Source organism: Grampus griseus (assembly GCF_964374135.1).
Source record: "Grampus griseus genome assembly, chromosome: 5".
Classification (NCBI taxonomy): Eukaryota; Metazoa; Chordata; class Mammalia; order Artiodactyla; family Delphinidae; genus Grampus; species Grampus griseus.
The window spans coordinates 50379627-50401888 of record NC_138998.1 but is presented as its reverse complement, the minus strand read 5'-3'; the positions used below and the strand labels follow the sequence as shown (position 1 = coordinate 50401888).

Genomic DNA, 22262 nt, shown 5'->3' with positions numbered 1-22262 from the left:
TGTTGTAATTATCAGACTAGAAATTTAACACAACAATGATTAATACACTGAGGACTCTAATGGATAAAGTAGACAGCATGCAAGAAAAGATGTGTAATAATAATAGCAACAATATATTCAATTACATATGCTTATGTATATGTTTTAGGCATGTGTATTTATATAATACATATATATGTACATATATAATATGTAAAACACTCTAAACATATTAAAATGAAATTATAAAAAATGTTCAAGTATCCATAGGAAGGTAAGGAAAAAAAAGAAGCAAAAACCAAAGAGAACAAAAAGAAAGCAAAAAATAAAATGACAAACTAAGTCCTAACATACCAACAATTATATTAAATGTAAATGGTCTAAATACAAGAATTAAAACACAAACTGGCAAAATTGATTTAAAATTATAATCCAACTATATACTGTCTACAAATTCACTTCAAATATAATGACATAGGCAGGCTAAAAATCAAAGGTAAAAAGATATACTATACAAATATTAATATAAGGGAAACAGTAGCGTCTGTAACAATATCAGACAAAGTAGACTTCAGAGAAAAGAAAGTGGACAGAGAGGACATTATAGAGAGAAACATTATGTAATAATAAAAGGATCAGTCCACCAAGAAGACATAGCAATCCTAAATGTGTATGCACCAAACAATAGGGCTGCAAAATATATGAACCAAAAACTCAAGGGACTAAAAGGAAAAATAAACATGTCCACAATTATAGTTGGAGATTTCAAATCCTCTCTCTCAACAGTTGATAGAACAAGTAAACAGAAAAATCAGAACTCAGTAACACCATCAACCAATGGGATCTAACCAACATTTATAAAATAATCCATCCACTAACAGCAGAATACACATCTTTTCAAGTGTCCATAGAACATATACCAAAATAGACCATATCCTGGGCCATAAATAAACTTTGACAGATTTTTAAAAACTGAAATATTAAGGAAGGTTTTCTTCAACTACAGCAGAATCAAACTAGAGATCAATAATAAAAAGATAACAGTAAATGTTCTAAATACTTGAATAGTCCATGGAACAAAAAAAGAAGTATCAAGGAAAGTGAAAAAATACACTGAATTGAATGAAAATTAAAATATAACATATAGGGCTTCCCTGGTGGCGCAGTGGTTGAGAGTCTGCCTGCCGATGCAGGGGACACGGGTTCGTGCCCCAGTCCGGGAAGATCCCACATGCTGTGGAGCGGCTAGGCCCGTGAGCCATGGCCGCTGAGCCTGCGCGTCTGGGGCCTGTGCTCCACAATGGGAGAGGCCACAACAGTGAGAGGCCCACGTACCACAAAAAATAAAAATAAAATAATTGAAGCCCTGACTCAAAAACCTAGTAAAGGAAGAGCAAAATAAACTCAAAACAGAAATATAAAAGGAAATAATAAAGGTAAGGCTAGAAACCAATGAAATGGAAAACAGAAAAATAGAGAAAATCAATGAAACAAAGAGCTGGTTCTTTAAACATATCAATAAAATTTACAAACCTCTTGTAAAACTAATGAAGAAAGAAAGAGAGAAGACAAAATCATCCATATCAGGAATGAAATAGGATATCACTATAGACCCTGCAGAAATCAAAATTATAATAAGGGACTACTACAACTAACTCTACGCATAAAAATTTAACAATGTAGATGAAATGTACCGATTTCTCAAGAAACACAAAGTACCATAACTCACCCAATATGAAATAAGTTGAATCACTCTGTAACTATTAATGACATTTAATTCATAATTTTTAAACTCCCCCAAGAGAAATCTTTAAGCCCAGCTGGTTTGACACCAGTTCCACACAATCTCTTTCAAAAAGTATAGGAGAAGGAAGCACTCTCCAATTCATGCTATAAAGTTAGTATTACCTCATACCAAACAGACAAAAACAGTACCAAAAAAAAAAACCAAACCCAAAGAAAAAAAAAATACCCCTAAACCCTGCAAACTAATATCTCTTATGAATATACCTGTAAAAATCTTTTTAAAAATTTTTTAAATGTTAGCAAATAGAATTCAGCAATATATTAGAATTATATGCCATAACCAAGTGAGGTTCATTCCAGAGATGCAAACAAGGCTATCTGAATATTTAAAATTCAATGTAATCTACCATATCAACAAAATACAGAAAAAGTCACATAATCATATAAATTGAGGCATTAAAAAATTGACAAAACTTAACATCCATTCATGAGAAAAACTCTCAGACAACTACAAATAGAAGAGGATCTCCTCAAATTGTTAAATAGCATCTACAAAAATCCTAGAACATACTTAATTGTGAAAGACTGAATGCTTTCTCCCTAAAATCAGGAACAAGACAAGGATGTCTGCTCTCAACACTCTTATTCAACACTGTGTTAGAAATTCCACCTATTGCAGAAAGGCAAGAGAAAGGAAGAAAAGGCATATATATCAGGAAGGAAAAAATAAAACTTCGTCAATAATGTAAGTATTATTGTCAACACAGAAAAACAAAAAAAAGTAAACCAAAAAAAAAAAAATCTTAAAATAAGTGAGTTCATTAAGGTTACAAGGTAAACATACAAAACTCAATTGTATTTCAATATACTAGCAATAATCAGGGACAGTAAAATGTTAAATATAGTACCATTTACAAATTTCAGAAAAAGTGAAATGTTTTGGTGTAATTCTAAGAAAACATACACAGGACTTGTACACTGAAAACTACGAAACTGTAACGAAAGAAAGCAAAGATCTAAATAAATGGAGAGCCATGCTGTATTCATGGATTGGAAGACTCAACATAGTATAGACATCAATCTCTCAAAATTGATGGTTTAATGCAATTCCTATTAAAATCTCTAAGAATTTTCATAAAGACAAGACTATTTTAAAATTTATGGAAAGCCACAGTAAACAGAATAGCTAAGACACTTTAGAAAAAGAGTGAACTGAAAGGAATCAGTCTACTAGATTTCAAAACTTTTTATATAGCTACAGTAATCAAGACTTTGTGGTATTAGTGGAATGTAGACACAAAGATCAATGAAACAAAATTGAAAACCGTAAGTAAATTCACATAAATATGCTCAATTGATTTTACTATAAAGGCACAAAAGCAATTCAATAAAGCAAAGATAGGCTTTTCAATAAATGGTGCAAGAGTATTTGTACATCCATAGGTGAAAACAAACCAAAAAACAAACAAAACACTTGACCTAAGTCTGACACTTGATACAAAATTTGACTCAAAATGTAAAACTTTTAGAAAAAAACATAGGAGAAAATCTTTGGAATCTTAGTCTATGCAAAGCATTCTTGGACGTGACACCAAAAGTATGATCCCTAAAAATCTAACTGATAAATTAGACTTCATCAAAATTGAGAACTTTTGCTCTGTGAAAGATTCTGTTTAAAAGGATGAAAAGACAAGTTACAGAATGACAGAAAATATTTGCAAACCACATGCCCAAAAAAAGACAAGTATTTCAATTTATAAAGAACTCTCAAAATTCAACAGTAAAAATTTAAAAAGTTAATTCAATTTGAAAGTGGGGAAAAGACAGGAACAGACATTTCAAAAAAGAGAATGTCAAATAAGCACATTAAAACATATTCAATATCATTAGCTATTAGGGAAATGCAAATTAAAACCTCAGAGCGATAAATCACTCCACACCTATCAAAATGGCTAAAATAAAAATTAGTAGCAGCACTAAATGCTGGTGTGAATGCAGAGAAATTGGGTCACTCACACATTGCCAGTGGGAATGTAAAACAATACAGCCACTGAGGGAAACAATATAACAGTTTCTTTAAAAAACTAATTATGCCAGAAAGAAAAAGACAAATACCGTATGCTAACACATATATATGGAATTTAAGGAAAAAAAAATGTCATGAAGAACCTAGGGGTAAGGCAGGAATAAAGACGCAGACCTCCTAGAGAACGGACTTGAGGTTATGGGGAGGGGGAAGGGTGAGCTGTGACAGGGCGAGAGAGAGTCATGGACATACACACACTAACAAACGTAGTAAGGTAGATAGCTAGTGGGAAGCAGCCGCATGGCACAGGGATATTGGCTTGGTGCTTTGTGACAGCCTGGAGGGGTGGGATAGGGAGGGTGGGAGGGAGGGAGACGCAAGAGGGAAGACATATGGGAACATATGTTTATGTATGACTGATTCACTTTGTTATAAAGCAGAAACTAACACACCATTGTAAAGCAATTATACCACAATAAAGATGTTAAAAAAAAAACTAATTATGCAATTATACTCCTGAGCATTTATTTATCTCAGGGAAATGAAGTCTAATGTTCACACAAAAACCTGTATACAAATGTTCACAGCAACTTAATTTATAATAGCCCAAAATTGGAAGTAATCTAGATATCCTTCAAAGAGTGAATCATTAAACTGTGGTGCAGCCGTACCATGGAATACTACTCAGCAATAAAAAGGAACAAACTGTTGATACACACAACAAACTGAATAAATCCCCAGAGAATAATGGAGTTATATACTATATGATTCCATTTATATAACCTTCTTAAAATGAAAAAATTACAGAAACGGACAACAGATTAGTGGTTGCCAGGGGTTAAGGAGGTGGAGCCAGGAGGAAAGTGGGTGTGGTTATAAAAGGGCAACACAAGAGATCTTGTGGTGATGGAACTGTTCTATATCTTGACTGTATCAGTGTTAATATCCTGGCTGTAATATTCTACCAAAGTTTTGCAAGATGTTACCATTAGGGCAAACTGATAAAGAATACACAGATTCTTCCTGCATTACTTCTTACTGATGCATGTGAATCTGCAATTATCTCAAAATAAAAAGTTTAAAAAATATATACTCAAACCTCCAAATAAATTATGCCATTCAATGTGGAAAAATAAAATTTTATTTTATTTTTTAAAATATTTATTTATTTGGCTGTGTTGGTTCTTCGTTGCAGCACACAAGATCTTCCTTGCAGCACATGGGATTTTTCGTTGCGGCGCTCGTTGGGGGACACAGGCTCTTCACTGCAGTGCGCGGGCTTTTCTCTAGTTATGGCATGCGGGTTTTCTCTTCTCTAGTTGTGGCGCGGGCTCCAGGGCACGTGGTCTCTGTACTTTGTGGCACACGGGCTCTCTAGTTGAGGCTCAAGAGCTCAGTAGTTGTGGCGTGCAGGCTTAGTTGCCCCACGGCATGTGGGATCTTAGTTCCCCCACCAGGGATCGAACCTGCATCCCCTGCATTGGAAGGCAGATTCTTTACCACTGGAACATCAGGGAAATCCCCAAAACTAAAATTTTAAAAAGCCATGATACATTGTTTCGTGAACGAAGTGATAGCAAGGTTTCATAATTGCGCTTTAACTGTATGCTAAACATAATTTCTTTAAAGTGCTATCATTATGGGAATTTTCAATTAGGACTTGGTAATACAGTTTAGCTGGAAGTTTTTTGCACATTTTGTAACATATCACAGGTAGATGACCTAGATTTCCACATTGTACTTTTTTATGACTAAAATACCAACTAACATACAAAATTCACTAAATTTAAATGGAGAAATATGAGGCTTGTTTGCCTGTTTGAATGCTAGCCAAAAGCTAAAGGAAACTGCTATACTATGAATAGCAGAAACAACTCTGTTTCAGAAACTAAGTTTATTTTAGAAATTAATTTCAAGCCTGTTTGAAAACAATTGTCATTCTAATAAGAATTAAAATTCAAACCATTTTGGATGATAAATATTTAAAAGCATTTGGTCTGGAAACTAAACTGGAACAGAGCAAGGAAACTAATGTTATCAAATCCACTGTGGTCCACACTGCTAACCGCTGGAAAAACATCCTCGTTCTGTAACCACCACTACAGTCATAGAAACATGATATTTATTCCTGAGGATCCAATTCTTATTTCATCTATCTTTTGTCTTCTTAGAAGACATCTTTAAAAGCTTTATTTTAAAGAAAAATCCTTTGTGCACCCAATTCCTGATACATGAACATGTACAAACATACCTAATCTTCTCTCCTAAATCCAGACGACATGAAATCCAATAGGAAGTCCCATTTCAAGCCCAGTGTCTTTCCTTCTCTGTGTAATTTACCCATGCATTTATGTTTGAGATCAACCTCCTCTAATTGCCATTATTGGAAAGAAACTACACTGTTTCCCAAGGTATATACTAAGCCTGTGCAGAGGGCACCAACAAAGTAGGGAGCATCAACCGACAGGAAAAGTGAAAGGTAGAAATCATCAAAGTTATGTATGAGGGGGAAATGAGAACTTAATTGAGCTATATGGCTTAGCACAGATCTCCTCAACTTACACTGGGGTTACATTTCAATAAACCCATCATAAATTAAAAATACTGTGAGTTGGAAATTACTTAATACATCTAACCTTCTGAACATCATAGCTTAGCCTAGCCTACCTTAAATGTGCTCAGAACACTTAAATTAGCCTACAGTTGGGCAAGATCATCTAACACAAAGCCTATTTTATAGTAAGTATTGAGTAGCTCATGTAATTTACGGTACTGAATACTGTACTGAAAGTGAAAACTAGGATGGTCGTATGGGGACAGGATGGTTTTAAGTGTATGGGTTGTTTACCCTCGGGTCACGGGGCTGACAGGGAGCTGCAGCTCACTGTAGCTGTCCAGTATCACAGGAGTATCAGACCCCATACTGCTAGCCCAGGAAAAGACCAAAATTCAAAATCCGGTCTCTACTAAATGCATATTGTTTTTGCATCATCATAAAGTCGAAAAATTCTGAGTCGAACCATCATAAGTCAGGGACTGCCTATAGCTGTATTAATTTGCTAAGACTGCTGTAACAAAGTACCACAAACTGCGTGGCTTGAACAACAGAAGTTTATCATCACAGTTCTGGAGGTTGAGAGTCCAAATTCAAAGTGTCAGCAGGGTTGGTACCTTCTGAGGGCTGTGAGGAAGAATCAGTTCCATGCCTCTCCCCTCGTTTCTGGTGGTTTGCTGGCAATCTTTATCGTACCTTGGCTGTAGGAGCATCACCTCAACCACTGCCTTCATCTTCATAAGTTAGTCTCCCTGTGTGAGTGACTGGGTCCAAACATCCCGTTGTCCAGTCATTTGGGGTTAAGGCCCACCCTAAAGACCTCATTTTAACTTGCTGGCCTCTATAAAAACCCTATCTCCAAATAAGGGTACATCCTGAAGTACTGGGGGTTAAGACCTCAACACAGGAATTTCGAGGGAACGAAATTCAACTCATCCCAGTAGTGTTTCATTTTAAATGACTCTGGGAGGGAAAGGGCCACCCAGATCTTCACAGTGACTCTCCTCCCTCTCACCACATCTGAATGACTCCCCTTCCAAAGCTCTATTAGGCCATGGCTGTGTGTCCCTTTCTGTTATTTCTTATTAGCTTTGCTTGTGTTGAGCTTCTTGTCATTTTTTTCCTTAGTTTGTCCCCATTTCTAACTCTCTACGTTCTAAAACTCAGTTTCTCCCCCAGCAAGGCCCTTGGTCTCATGGCCAGCCTTTGCATAAGAAATGGAAACTGGTACTATTGCTTTCACCTCTGGCTCACAAGCCTTCAATTACCAAATGAAAATAGGTTGGATCAATGTGCAAATGAAGCCACAGTCAGCCCCACAAAATGAGAGTGAGTCAGTAGCAATCCTCCTTCACAAGAAAGCTCTCAAGTGAACAGAGGGTCTCCTGACCTCAGGGCATCCCCATACTTCCCACCTACACAAAGGATACAAACCAATTTTATAGTAAAAGATTATTGGAGAAAATATTCAAGTACATTTTATCACGCCTATACTGAAAGTGACTATGAAGTGGTTTTATGTGGGAAAACATTTTAATCTGTAAAAACGTTGCATTTTATCCTGGAATCTAGTAGAAAAATCTTAAGTTTCGATATGCTAAAAAAATCATTAACTGAGAAAACGAATAATCTGATGATTGAATAATCTGAAGCAGTTAATAGGGTAAGAAAGAAAGTGTGCTATAAACTACGTTCTAGTGTTAAGCTAATCCATAATAGGGGTCCTTTGGATGCAAGATAAAATATTGATACATCTGGAGAAAAAGATATAGGTCTTATAGATATGATCATTTTATAAGTAAAATATAACGAAGTACTGAGAACCCTAGTATCCATGGGTGTTTATATCAACCAGTTTGATACCTTTCTTTATATACAAAACTACAACAACAGAAGTGGTTGGATCCCTCTCATTTCCATAGTGCTTCTCCAATGTGGTACAAGGCAAACTGCAACGTGTCCTTCTTCCACTGAGCACATTTCTGTAGAGTGAATCCAGGCCAAACTAAACATCATTAAAGTAGTACCTTAAAGTTGGAATGGATGTTAAAAGCTTCTTTAATCCAACCCCCAGCTCACACATGACCCAAATAATTCATACCTGCCCAAAAAGTCATCTAATGTTTGATTTCCAATCTCTGGTGATGAGGGTCACTATACCTTACCCTAAAACCCCTTCCGTTTTTTATACAGTTGTGAAAATATAATATCTACTTTTTTATTCATTTAACTACTCATTCAGCTGTTTATCACTTCAACAAATATTTATTGAGAACTTATTATGAAACCACCAGGCACTACACAATGTGCTATTACAATCCTTGTAGAAGACTTAGACATTTATGAAGAGCTTTCCACAAACATCAAGCCATTTAATCCTCACAAAAACCCTGTAAATAGACTCTGGTTATTAATTTGTTATTTCCACTAGAGATGAGAAAATTAAAGTTCAGAATTTAAGTCACATCACCAGTGAAAGAACTGAGAATCAAACTCGTAATTCTAGATAGTACTCTTTCAAATGTATAAACTAACACAAATTCATCACCCCTTCACATAACGATGCTGATATACCTAAAGATATCACAGATTCCTGTTATGTATTCTCTTCTCCCCAGTAAACACCTCCAGATCCTCCAACGTTTCATCATACAATTTGGAGTTAAGACCCTGGACATACCCAGAACCGAGCATGATAGCCCATATGAAACAGGACCTGACCAGAAAAGGGAAAAAACTATTGCCCCCTTTGAGACACATTTTAAATATTGTAGTCTATAATCAGATCAGTTTTGGGTAACCAGGGAATACTGTTGATTTACATTGAATTTGTAGCTAATATGTACTATCAGAAACTCATATCTTCCCATTCCTTTCTCTGCCCCCTCTTAATTTTGTCTGTTATATAGTGGAATTTTGAGATCTAATCACAAGACTTTAAAGTATGTCAAACACCTACACTTAGCACAGTTACTGAGGCAGCAACCTCCAGAGTAGAGGTCAAAAACACAAGAACTATTAGATAAAGTTGTTTAGCTTTTAATTTTATTTCACTTTTATAGGTATGTTTTATTTATTTGTATTTTTTTCTATTTACTGGGCATACACTTCCAGATTCAAGTATTAGTACTACCACTAAATAATAGCAATTCAAACCTATGCAAATACTTCACGTAAATTGTTTAATTTAATCTCATTAGGACCCTGTGAAGCAATTGACGATGAAGAAACTTTCGTTCCAAGAAATTAAATAAGTTTGCCCAAAAGTCACCAAGAACATGCTGGAGCTGGGATTCCAACCCAGATATATCTGACTTTGACCCAGCAGGCTGTCCCTCTGCCATGACCACCTTTTTGTTCTGAATAACTGAAAGCGTCATTTTTTGTTTGTCTTAGGACTGTTTAACTGCCAAAATGCTTTTCACATGGTAAACTACAAAACAGTGGGTTGTTTTTTCTTTTCTATTAGGAGTTTTCATCATTCTGACTTTTAGCCTAGTACTAGGCTATTATTATAGGTCCATTTTTTTTAACACATTCCTGATTATGGGACCTTTTTCTACCTCTTACATTTCTCACTAATCAATCTCATCCTTTTTCCCTAAAACTGTTCATTGAATTTTATTCCTTACCTCATTAAGATACCATCAAATGTCTCAAATGAGAAACTTCAGAGTCATTACTAATTCTGCTTGCCTTCTAACCCCAACACAGAATTTTTCATCAAGACTATAGCTCTTACTTCCCAAACATCTCTTAAATCCTTGATGCAGGCCCCAATAGTATTTTTCACATCATATTGCACTGGGCCCTAATTGATCCACCTGCTTCTAGTCTCCCTGGCTGCATTCCACCTCACACAATGCACCAGATTTATCTTCCTAACCACATAGCTAAGTATTTTTCAACTTTTAATAAGCTGACCCCAATCTATATTTCCTGCTGTGTATATCTCTACTCTCTGTTCCCCCATGCCCACATCTATGCTATGTGACCCACCCCTATCAAACAGCCCATGTTCTTTCACAACCTTGCTTTTTTGGATGCCATTTCCTCTGTCTGGAATGAGTTTCTTGTCCTGGCAAAGACCCAGCTCCTATCACCTCCAATACGCCTCCACATTCGTTCAGACAGAATTCACTGTTCTGACGTTTTTGCTAACACAACTTTTTGTACATAATTCTTATATAAACATTCATGCTTTGTTGCAATCATGTTTTCATTAACGGCCTCTCCTACATGAATGAGTTCCTCATAAACAACCATCTCGATATTTTTGCTTATCACCTTAGTACAGTGCCAAATACTGTACACAGTAGATGTTTAATAAATATTTTCATGAAAGAATGAAAGTACTTCCTTTGAGATCTGAGCTGACTAGAAATTTTCCTGTAATATATATTGGTCTGTTTAGTTACCTCCACATTTCTTCCTAATTGGTATTATTTGTTTTTGTACTGTTAGAATTTCAACTTTGAAATCTCCTGTACTTCTCAGGCTGTCTTCTCTTTTATGGTTTCAAAGTCATCTTTGTTCTGAACTTTTGACTCCACAGTAAGTCATGACTGACAGACTTTTGTGCATAAGAATTTAAAAATCCTCAGAAACTAGTCGATAACAATTTCCTAACTCTTTGATGAGGATTATGATTGACAACCACATGATAGGTGAGAATCTGCCCTTTTACTAAGAACTTCAGTTCCCCTCAATCATCCGGAATCCCCAAATTCTCTACAAACTCACTTGGTCTGATATTCACATCTCAGTAATGCCAAGTCAGCACTGGCGCACAGATAGACAAGAAAATGTTATCTGCCCATTTTGCAAATGGGAAAATTAGACCCAGAATGACCAAGGAGACTATCTGATATAGTTAAGCAAGTAGACCCTATACTAAAAAGAAGGTCTAATAAGGCCTCTGCTCCAAAAACTGGCTCATTTCCTTCCTTACATATTTCTTTGTGTTTTATTTCCCTAAGGGCTTTATAGAAATTTCTATCATTTGCAATCTGTTCTTCTTAGTTATATGAATCTATTTTCTCTTCAACCATCATTTTTCTTTCCTTGACTTAAAAAAAGAAAATAAAGAACCAGCTTTACTGAAAACATGTTGCAGCTCTCCTACACTTCAGTAAGTACAGAAGTTAAAACTGACTTACTTTACTGCATGTTCTGTCATTCATCTAATGGTATAATCTAAGAGAATAACCTCTGGTTTGAAAATTGTAAGGGCACATCTTAAGACTGGACAAACTTAAATCTGATGTGAGTACAAGTCATGGAATTTTTTGGCTTGGTGTGTCCTTGGAAATTATCCAGGCTAACCCTTTCTTTACTAAAGGCTGGTGAAAACTGAAGCTCAGAAAGGCCAGTGACTTTTCTGGTGTCACAGATCAAGATTATAAGCCAGGCCAAGAACAGAACTCAACACTCCTGACTCCTTTCCCAGTGCCCTTTCTACTTTTGGTTGTTTCAAGTACGGAGACCACACCTTGTTATTACCTTGCCTAGACTCAAAGCTAAACAATGGTAATAGAATGATGGGATATGAAAGTGATTAATCTTTAAGAGAAAAGAAAGCCTTCTGATATGCTTCATACCAGTCATCACTTTGAGTACGGAAAAACACATGGGTTTCTGAACACACTGATGTCTTCAGCTCTATTATCAGAGAGTAGGATTGTTGAGGGTCTACCATATCCTAGTTATTGGGAATAGTGAACACCATGGACCTAGCTGTCTGCCTTATGGAGCAAGCCCAGACGGGAAGATAGATATTATATAAATCATTATAAACAATTAAGTAAAAACTTACAATATGCAAAGAGATGAATCGGCTGCTGTGGGAATATGTTACTGAGAGCCCCAACCTGGTCTGGGTTATCAAGAAGTATGTCCCTGAGGCACTGATGTTGAACCTGAAATCCAGAGGATATGTAAGGGTTCCAATGGGAGTATTCCATCAGAGGGCATAGAATTAGGAAGATCAAGGGTGCAGAGAATGCTGCACGGTTGTGTTTAGAAAACTGAGAGATGTACCACAGGGCTAAGGCAAATGTAGTGACAGGAGACAGAATTAGAGACAGAAGTGTAACCAGATCACCCAAAGCTGTGTAGATCATGTTAAGGGCTTGGGAATCCCTTAGGCATTTTAAGCAGGGGGAAATGTGACCAGATATACATTTTAAAAAGATCATTCTTTTTATTAGGAGAATGGGTATTATTTATTAGGAGAATGAGTATTATTAGGAGAATGGGTTAAAAGGATAGCATGTAGACAGACCAGGCAGGAGGTGAACACCTAGGCCAGGTGAGACATGTACATAGTCTGTACTCTAGACCTCCCAGTTTAATTCAGCAGTACTCTCTATTCCAATGACATAGCTTGTGTTTCTTCTTTGTCTTTTTTAATGAAAGGCAAACCAGTTAGTCAACACTGCTCTTAATAAACACAATCTTTAAAAAAGATAGCAGCCACCTAATGGATATTTTAAAACAATTATTTTTCTGTATCATTGAAGGAAGTTTTTCTTGTTGCATTAGGGTTGTAATTGTAACTGTACTTGGACTGACTGCAAACATTATCACTGTAAAGAGCTTTGACTTAAACCATACATTGTCAGCGCAAATAACATGAGTGAGTAATCAACTCTATCGAAGTAACAGTAAAGTGCTATCCATCGTGTTTATTTTGATTGTGCTCTGTGTTAATTTTTCACTTATGGTTTTGGTGTAGGTTGGATAGTAAAAATGGATGGAATACACAGAATAATGCACTGACTTCATGAAAGGATCCAAAAATATTCTGTCAAATCATTTTGATGATTGCTGCAATAAGCATATATTATAAATATGTACTTTTGGAAAAATTTACCTGAAGTAATTTTAGGTTTTCAAAAAGAATTGTTTTCACATAAATAAATTATCTTATTTTCTTAAGGAAACCAATGGACAGTTTTCATCACCTTGTGTGATACAAGACCTAACTATAACATATAAATGAGTGCTACCATTTATTACTCTCTTTTTGACAATCTGAATTATCTTTTGGATATTACTCTGAATGATAAATCAAGTGATTTAAAAGTAGAGCTCAAAATTGGAAAATTGAACTTGTAAGTGCTTTTATCTTAAGTAGACAATATGTTAATATACCTTGAAGAGTAAGTGCTCTAGCTTTGAGCTAACTTTACGACAACAGTGATTTTAGACTAATACAATATGCAGGTCTTGGGAATCAGGGTTAAGTATGAATTGTTATTCATCATGAAAGCCCAACTCAGCAGATATGTAAACTGTTTTACTCTGATAAATAGTATAATACATTCAACCAACTGTCACTGAATAATGATAAGTTTTCTTTGGAGAAAGACAAATAATTTATTTCTAAGAACTACTGTTTTGTATATCGTTACTTTATCTTATTTTATTTCAACTTTTGATTTAAAAGAGAAATGGCTCTTGCTAAGACAATGTGGAATATTCATTTTTTCCCAAGTTGGCCTGGGGTATACCAGTGCTAGAATCTCTGGTTTTGAGGGGAGTAGATTTTGTTTCATTATTCTTTTAGAAAATTGAATAATTTTTCACCATTTATTCCTTTTCGAAATCCCTGGTTTTACTGATCAGTAAAGACAGCAGGTGATGATAAGCCCCAGTCCCATCCCCAATATATAGGACTGAGTGGTAAAGCAAATTCCTGCATGTCTGCTTCATGTTCGTAAAACAAAGGACCCTGAAATTAAAACAAAAAGGGGGCTTTTACATTTAATTGTGTCTGTCTCCGCCAGTTCTGTTCCAACATGGACCTGTATGTGCCATTTACTTTTAAATTCATCACCATTTTCCTAAGTACACAAAACCTGGGGAAACAACAACGAATCTTGTTGTATCTGTTTATTTCTTCTAGGTTGGACGAATTGAAGACTTTCTATACCAATTAGAGGATAGTTTCTTAAAAACTAAAAAACAGAGAACTGCTCGAAGGCAAAAAACAAAAATGAAGCGGCTTCAAACTGTGCAGCAAAAGCTAGTCACTGGAGAGCAGGCAACACCACCGAGACGTTCCAGAAAAAGGGCCAATGGCATCCCGCCAGCCTGACTGTGACAGCCCAGCAACAAAGGCCTACGCCAAAAGAATGAGGTGGTGCCCCTCTTGGCAAAGAGGGTCTACACTTCGTTAATCTCAACTGGCAGCAATAAATGTTCTCAGCAAGTTTGGCCTGACTGTTGCTCAAATTCGTCTTTCTTAGTTAAACAGCTTATAAAACAACCATTGCTGCCTCTTTCACCTGTCTTGCTCTTTCAACATTGACTGAAGTACACCAGGTCTACCCAAGTCCACTTACAGTATATGTGCATATTCATGTGTATTCATTAAGGATTAGTCACATACCATATACAGATATGGATAATATAAATGCAGATTTTTTAAATTATAAAATGGATAATATACTTTCTCAATCCTTATAGAGTTAGCCCTATGTGGTATGGCTGATATCATCAGTTATTTCACTAACATCTGTATTCTTTCCTCTGGATCTTTCATATCCCCTCCCCTTAAATGACTCAACACAAATGCATATATTTGACAAGATAATGAGTCAAGAGCCATTACTCAAGACCTCAGTTAACAACAAGGAGGTTTGAAGACAGAGTAAGAAGATGGGACCCATACACAGAGTAAAATAAACAAGAAAATGTACATTTTAAAAATAAGGGAAAAAATAAGATCTCAGAGTACATTAATAACATGAAAAGGAAAAAAGGGAATAAAATATTTAGTGCTGAATTTTTCATTATACGGTGAGATTGTAAAGGAATCAATAATTTAGCCTTACGTATGTTAGATCTGTGTAGTCGTAATTATGCAAGTTATAAATATTTTGAAACTTTTAAATAAATTACGACCTTGATTTCCCTGTGGACCATTTGCTTAATTCTCACCTTTATCAAATAGTTTCCTCTTTTACCCCACTCCACCCAGAGATCATCATCATTGCCATCATGTTCCCTCAGGTTAGTTATTAATATAATGGTAGTCAGTTAAAGACAGGGGCGTTTAAGAAACTCCTTTTTGTTTCTAGACTCACACCAGCAAGGCATCTCAGTTCTGTTCTCATAAGTACTGGAAAATAATTTCTTTCTATGGACACTTGAGTCTGTAACCAAATGTGGGAGTCTAAGAAAAATGGCTCAGCCTCCCATCCAGCCAGCTCTGCTGTTATCCCTTTTGACCACTGTCCAGGAACTTCCTATTAATAAATATATATATATATATTTATATCCTTATAACATTTTATATATATATATATATATATATCCTTATAACATCTCTAGGAAACAGAACTTGTTGAGCTTTGAATTTAACTTCAGTGTTAAAATTTTATTTCCAAAAGAATTTCTATGTTCTGTAATACTTTAATTAATTGTTTAATTGGGATGGAATCTTAGCACTGCCTGTTTTCTGAAAGCCCTGTTGATATTCAGTAGCTGTTCAATTGCTTTATCTTTGTTCTTCAAATATTAGTGTTCTCTCATTCCACAGTGCTAAAAGATTATATTTGAAAATAATATAGTTACAATTATTAGATTATGGTTTCACTGTTTGACCACTTCCCCCAAATCCAATACTAAATATCCATTGGTTGTTTTTGGCTGGGGCTTGGGTAGGGAAAGGAAGGCAGTTCCAGTTGGTCTTAGGAAGGATGATATAAAATGGAAATTCAAAAGAAACTTTTTTTCAGAAAAAAATTAATCAACACTCATAGTTCTTCAACAAGGTATCAAATAATTAGAATTCTTAATAGGTATAATAGCAATGTCCATAGGAATGAATTTCGCTCATTGTTTCAACATTAGTGTCAAGAGCCTTGAATAGCAATAATGCAGATGAAGGATTTGTAAAGCAATATATTAATTTAAAAAAAATAATACCAGAGAAAGCAAAGTTTACAAAGTACTTTCAGAATGCTTATTTTATATCCACTTCATAAGAATTTCTTCATGTATGCATTTTCTCCCTTTACAATTGAAGAAACCAACACCCAAAGAGGTTAATGCCTTGCTTGACTCTAAAGGCTTGTTCTGTCCCATACTTGCTGTTTGAAATGTGATCCATGAAGCAGGAGCACCAGCATCACCAGGGAATTCATGAGGAATGCAGAATCTTAAACTCCTCCCCAAACCTACTACCTCAAAGTCTGTACTTTTAACAAGCTCCCTAGGTAATTTATATATGCCCATTAAAGTTTGAGAATTGCTCTTTTATCACATTGGAAAATATTTTCCTGTCTGTTTAAAGTTAACATGACACAGGGCCTGATGATATGCTACTCTTAGGTTTTGGTCCAAAAATATTTCCTAATATGATCATTTCTGCAAAGGTTTATGCACCAAAAGAACGAAAAATTAAAAGCTCAGTAATTACAGAAAATGTGTTTTTCCTCTGCCATTTTATTCTAAGATAGATAGGATTTTATTCTGTAACAGTTCAAAAACATGAAGCAAAACAAAAGAAAGACATATGGGCCAAAAAGAAGTGGTATACGCTTGATGATCAGACCAATTTAAATATTATTAATTGTATAGCTAGTCCATGACCTAAATGCTTCAATCGTTTCCTCTGTCTTCCCCTATCATTTCTCCTATGTCCCTCCATCATTTACTGACATATCAGTAAATATGTCAGATGGGAAGCAGAGCTCTGCTGATCTCTAGAGCTAGGGGCAACTTATCTTTCAAACTATCTAAACAGATTCTTTCCAACTTGTCTACATCAGGGTGATTAATTCTGTCCATAAAATGTATTTGAGGAGACTGCCACTGGGTATTATTCTGTAAGAAATAGTTCAAGTTCAGGAGTCCCACCCCCAGAGGAGGAATCCCAAAGGAGGCCACCTATGATCACATGAAAATCCTGTGTGTTCTGATCCATGTCTTCCTTAATGTCAGGTACTTGATCATTCTCAGTCATTCCTTCATCATTCTTCAAGGCACTTTGGTATTGTTTGTATGTGTAGGGGTTCAGAATATGTCATCCTAAAATATGCTACATTGGCATACTTATTATTTTGAATTAAAGGTATTTGAGAAACTGCCAATGCAAGAAGAACATTCTGAACTTCCTTTGTCCCCCGAAAGCAGGAAATAAATCTCCCATATGAAAGGTACGCTTCTCTGTAAAAGGAGGTAAAAGACATCCTTACTGCCAGAGACAGGGAAATCGGGGCCATAAAAGGCTATATTAAACAAACCTCGTTATTTCTTCACTGTTTACTAACGCCAGCCCAAACACATCTGTCTTGGTAATTATAAACAAATTTATTGTTTCTTTGTCTAAAAGGTACAAAAGCTTCCTGCTTTGGTCACTTCTTTGAGTCTCATATCTTGGTGAGGCTCCTGCACATACATACGTAAATTAAATACGTTTTTCTCCTGCTAATCTGTCTTTTTATTACCGGTGGATCTGAACCAATAACCTAGAAGAGTAAAAGGAAAATTATTTTTCCTCCCCTACAGATGTTTTTCTCAGCTTTTCAGTTTCAAATTTTTCAAACCTCTGGAAAAGTGGCAAGAATAGTACAATATAACTGATATACCCCTGGCGTGGATTTCCCCAATTATTAACATTCTGTCTCACGTGCATTTGCGTTCTCTCTGCTCCTTGTCTCTCTCTCACCTTCTCCCCTTCTCTCTCCCTCTCTCTCTCTCTGTCATCAAGTAAAACACATTCCATAAAAAACCAAATTGTTTCTTTTAGTAGAATTGCCTTATCATGAATACACTATGTTAATCCCCCATTTGCAGGTCTACATTTGTTCTCTGCATCAAATCAGACAAGTGAGCACAGCTACTTATAAACTGCTGGGGCAAGTGGCTATGGACAGCACGCACCACACTGTCTCTGTCTTCCTCCTCCCTGCCGGCCTTTCTGGAGCATTGCTTTAATGATCACAACAGCATTCAGCAGGGGCAGGGTTCTTGAAGAAGGAAAAGTAAGTAACAAATGCTGTTTGTTACTTGCTAGCAAGGTACCACCTCAGAACTGGTAATTCATACTTTTTTGTATCTTCAAGGATGGCCAATCTTTTTGAGCACAGATGTTGCAATTTTTGAAAACAGCCAAATTTTACTCAGAACCCAGATCAGTGACTACAGTAGATGGTCAACTGAGTAATGTTACTCTGTGTCCAAGACTGTGTGCCTCTCTGAAGTAATGGCAGGCACAAAGGCAACTGCACTGAAATAAGAAGAGCTTTCCAAGTGACTTCTCTGAAGAGAACCAGGTTTACCTTGGTATCTACACACTATTGATAGTATGTTTGTTTCTATTTGCTTCTGATGGAACAGAAAATTGGATAAATTTTAAAACCTCTCTAGAAAGCAATTTGTCAGTGTGTATCGTGAGCGCTAAAGATGTTTATAGCCTCTGTCCCAAAATTTCTTTTAGGAGACTATACTAGAGGAATAATCAAATACATGTTATAAAAGTTTATATTCATCACAGGGTTATTTTAAATAGAAAAATAAAATGAACTCAACCAAAATTTTCCAACATAGGTAATAGACTAAATGATTAATGACAGTCTATCCAATGCTTAACCTAATCACAATGTAAAAAATTTATCATGTTAAAAGAAAAAAGATATAAAACTATATAAGCACAATTATAACTAGGTTATAAAATATATGCATATAAAAGACTGGAAAGACATACAATAAGATATTAAAAATGGTTATCTTTAGTGGAGACAGTTCTGGGTGATTTTATTATCTTTTCCCTAATATACAATAAGTATATGTTCCTTGATAATAAGAAAAAACTTTAAAATATTATTATTTAGTATCACTCTGCAGAGAAAGACCAATTCATATCAGCTTTTCTTTGCCTGTTTACAGGAAAAAAATTATATATTCTGAAAACTTGCATCTCAGATAATTGCTGTTGCATAGACAGAAGCCAGTGGAAACATTTTATTTGCAGAACTCTAGGTGGCATAAAAATTTTTATGACTACCTCCACCAAACATCCATGGGATACACAGTTCAGAAGGTCACTGAAGTAACTATAACACAGAGCACCAATTATGGTGTTAACCATAACCATAACCATAAAAGTAACAAAACTGGAACTTCCCTGGTGGCACAGTGGTTAAGAATCCACCTGCCAATGCAGGGGACACGGATTTGATCCCTGGTCTGGGAAGATCCCACATGCAGCGGAACAACCAAGCCCGGGCGCCACAACTACCGAGCCTGCGCTCTAGAGCCTGCAAGCCACAACTACTGAGCCCACGTGCTGCAACTACTGAAGCCCACGCGCCTAGAACCCGTGCTCCGCAACAAGAGAAGCCACCGCAATGAGAAGTCCGGCGCGGCAACGAAGAGTAGCCCCCGCTCGCCGCAACTAAAGAAAGCCTGTGCGCAGCAACGAAGACCCAACACAACCAAAAATTAATTAATTAATTAATAACTGATACCACATGTGAGTTGTCCCTATCTCCCTTGCTTGTGTTCCTCATAACTTTCTCCTGATTGTTTTGTTTCATTCTTTCCCTGTACTCACAGGATATCACCCTATAAAATATGAGACGATCACAGACCAAAGTCCTTTAAAACAAAATGTATTGAAAGTTCAGAGACCACTGGCAGAGCAAAGCTTTGATTTATAGTGGCTTGATTCACTGAGATGGGGTGATGGAGTCCAAGTTCAATCAGATATTTCACAAGTTGCCTGATCCACTCAGCAGTTCCCTGGGCTCTCGGGACATGGATACAAAGGACTACCGTGCAGCCTTGACAAGCAGCAGATTGTCAAGATGTAATAGAATGTAATGACACACCTGGGGCAGGCACCTATCTTTGACAAGTCATCAAAGGGAGGGAAAATCAGAAAACAGACCCAAAGAGCATAACAAAAGTTATAAATGTAAGCATATCCTGCTTGTGCCTCAATAAAAAGAAGCCAGAAACACTCAGGCTCCATGAAATAGAGATTAAAATTACTCTCTATGTACATTATTTAATAAATGGTATGGGAACTTGAAAATTAAATACTGGATATGCTCTTTTGTTGTGATCCTTTATTGATCAAAGGCAATGTGCAGAACTAGTATGCATTAATAGTCAAGAATTTAACTTTCTTTTTAAATAAGTGTTTGGGGAAGTACAAAGGTAAATATTCATTGAGAAATGGGAAGACTAAATCCCTGATATTGATAACAAACCAGTCTTTCTCTAAGCCTTGTTCAGTAGGTTTACAGATATGAATAGCTATGTCAGGCAATTCCCTAAAACCAGAAGGGGAAGTTGGTGTAGTACAGCTGTTAAATGTAAAGCCCTAAGAAGAGTACCTCTCACAGGTACTGCTCAGTTCAAGTTAGCTGACGATGGTGGTAATCATGACATGGAAAGCAAAACGCGCTTTGATTTTGATGACCTGGGTTTCAGTCCTAGCTGTGTTGTAATGAGGGATAATAATTTTTTTCCCTACCTAATGAGGTCTCAGTAAGGAGCAAATAAGATAATGAAATATGAAATGATTTTTAAACACTGAAGCAATAATGCCTTTATTGACAACTCACAATAAGCTAGGCATTGCCCTCTAGTCCTCACTACAGTGCTAAGACAGGAAATATTATCTCCTTTTACAGATAAGTAACCTGAGGAGCAGGAGGCGAAGTACTTCCTTAGAGCTAGAAAGTATCAAAGCTCCAATTCAAACCCAGGCAGCTTTACTCCAGAGTTGGGACTTGACATTGTACTTGAAGGCTTGTGGCAACCTTGTGTCAAGCAAGTCTATCAGCGCCATTTTTCTAAAGCATTTGCTCACTTCACGTCTCTGTGTCACATTTCACTAATTCCTGACATATTTCAAACTTTCTCGGGGCTTCCTGGTGGCGCAGTGGTTGAGAGTCCGCCTGCCGATGCAGGGGACACGGGTTCGTGCCCCGGTCCGGGAAGATCCCACATGCCGCGGAGCGGCTGGGCCCGTGAGCCATGGCCGCTGAGCCTGCGCGTCCGGAGCCTGTGCTCCGCAACGGGAGAGGCCACAGCAGTGAGAGGCCTACGTACCGCAAAAAAAAAAAAAAAAAAAAAAAAAATTGTCTAGGAGAGTGAATTCTCCAAAAATCTTATATAGAGAAGAAAAATAGGGGTGATGAAAGAGAAGGGGGTTGTTTAGCAACTGAGTTTAGAATTCAACACAACTGGTTTTTAGCCTAGTTCCTACAGATGAAGCAGCTATGCTGTGACCAAAGACAACCCACATTGTTTCTCTATCACTCACCTAATCTGTGAAATAGAAACAGAAATACTAATAGTAGATCTTACCTCCCTGGTACTGCTCCAGGAACAAATAAGTTGAAAGAGTGCCTGTAAAATTCCAATTTTGAACTGAGTCCAAGGTTACTCCGTTTTTAAAAATGTATTTTTCAGAAAAGGAAAATTGGAAATTTGCTCTAAAATTTTTATTGAAAAAATATTCCCTTTTGTTGAATAATGATAGGAGATAAAAACATGCCACAGTTCCAACTCATCCCCCTTTGTTAATGAATTAAGCCACATCAAAATGCAATAAAAAGGGTATAAGGAGCTCCTAAAAATCATTCAAATTTTTATCATTTTCCCTCCATAAAATGAACATTTCTGTTAAAATGATATTACATAAAAATGGGATTTTTTTTTTTGAGGTACGTGGGCCTTTCACTGCCCCAAAGGTGGAAGTGTCAGGATATCCAACTCAAAGATGCCCACAGTTAAGAGTATTGGACTGTTGGTCAGCAGTAACCATGGGAATGAGAAGTTCTGCTGGAGTGGAAAGACCCCATGGGTTATGCAGAAGGCACAACTGCAAGGGAGAGACAAAGTGACTAGAAAACAGGAATTGTGACATCACAGCACAGTCAAAAACTTGAATTACTTGCCAACAAGGTACCTGCCTTGACAAAGAGTCAC

At 36.5% G+C, this 22262-nt stretch overlaps 1 protein-coding gene across 1 annotated transcript in view; it reads left to right on the top strand.

Moving 5' to 3' along the window:
- SPATA16 (spermatogenesis associated 16) overlaps positions 1–14406 on the top strand; it is a gene marked incomplete at its 3' end in the record, with an annotated part of 224474 nt that extends 210068 nt beyond the window's left edge. The window contains exon 10 of the mRNA XM_082655288.1: positions 14215–14406. Coding sequence (XP_082511414.1) covers positions 14215–14406 — 192 coding nt within the window. The remainder of the gene's footprint in view (positions 1–14214) is intronic.
- Positions 14407–22262: the final 7856 nt, after the last annotated feature.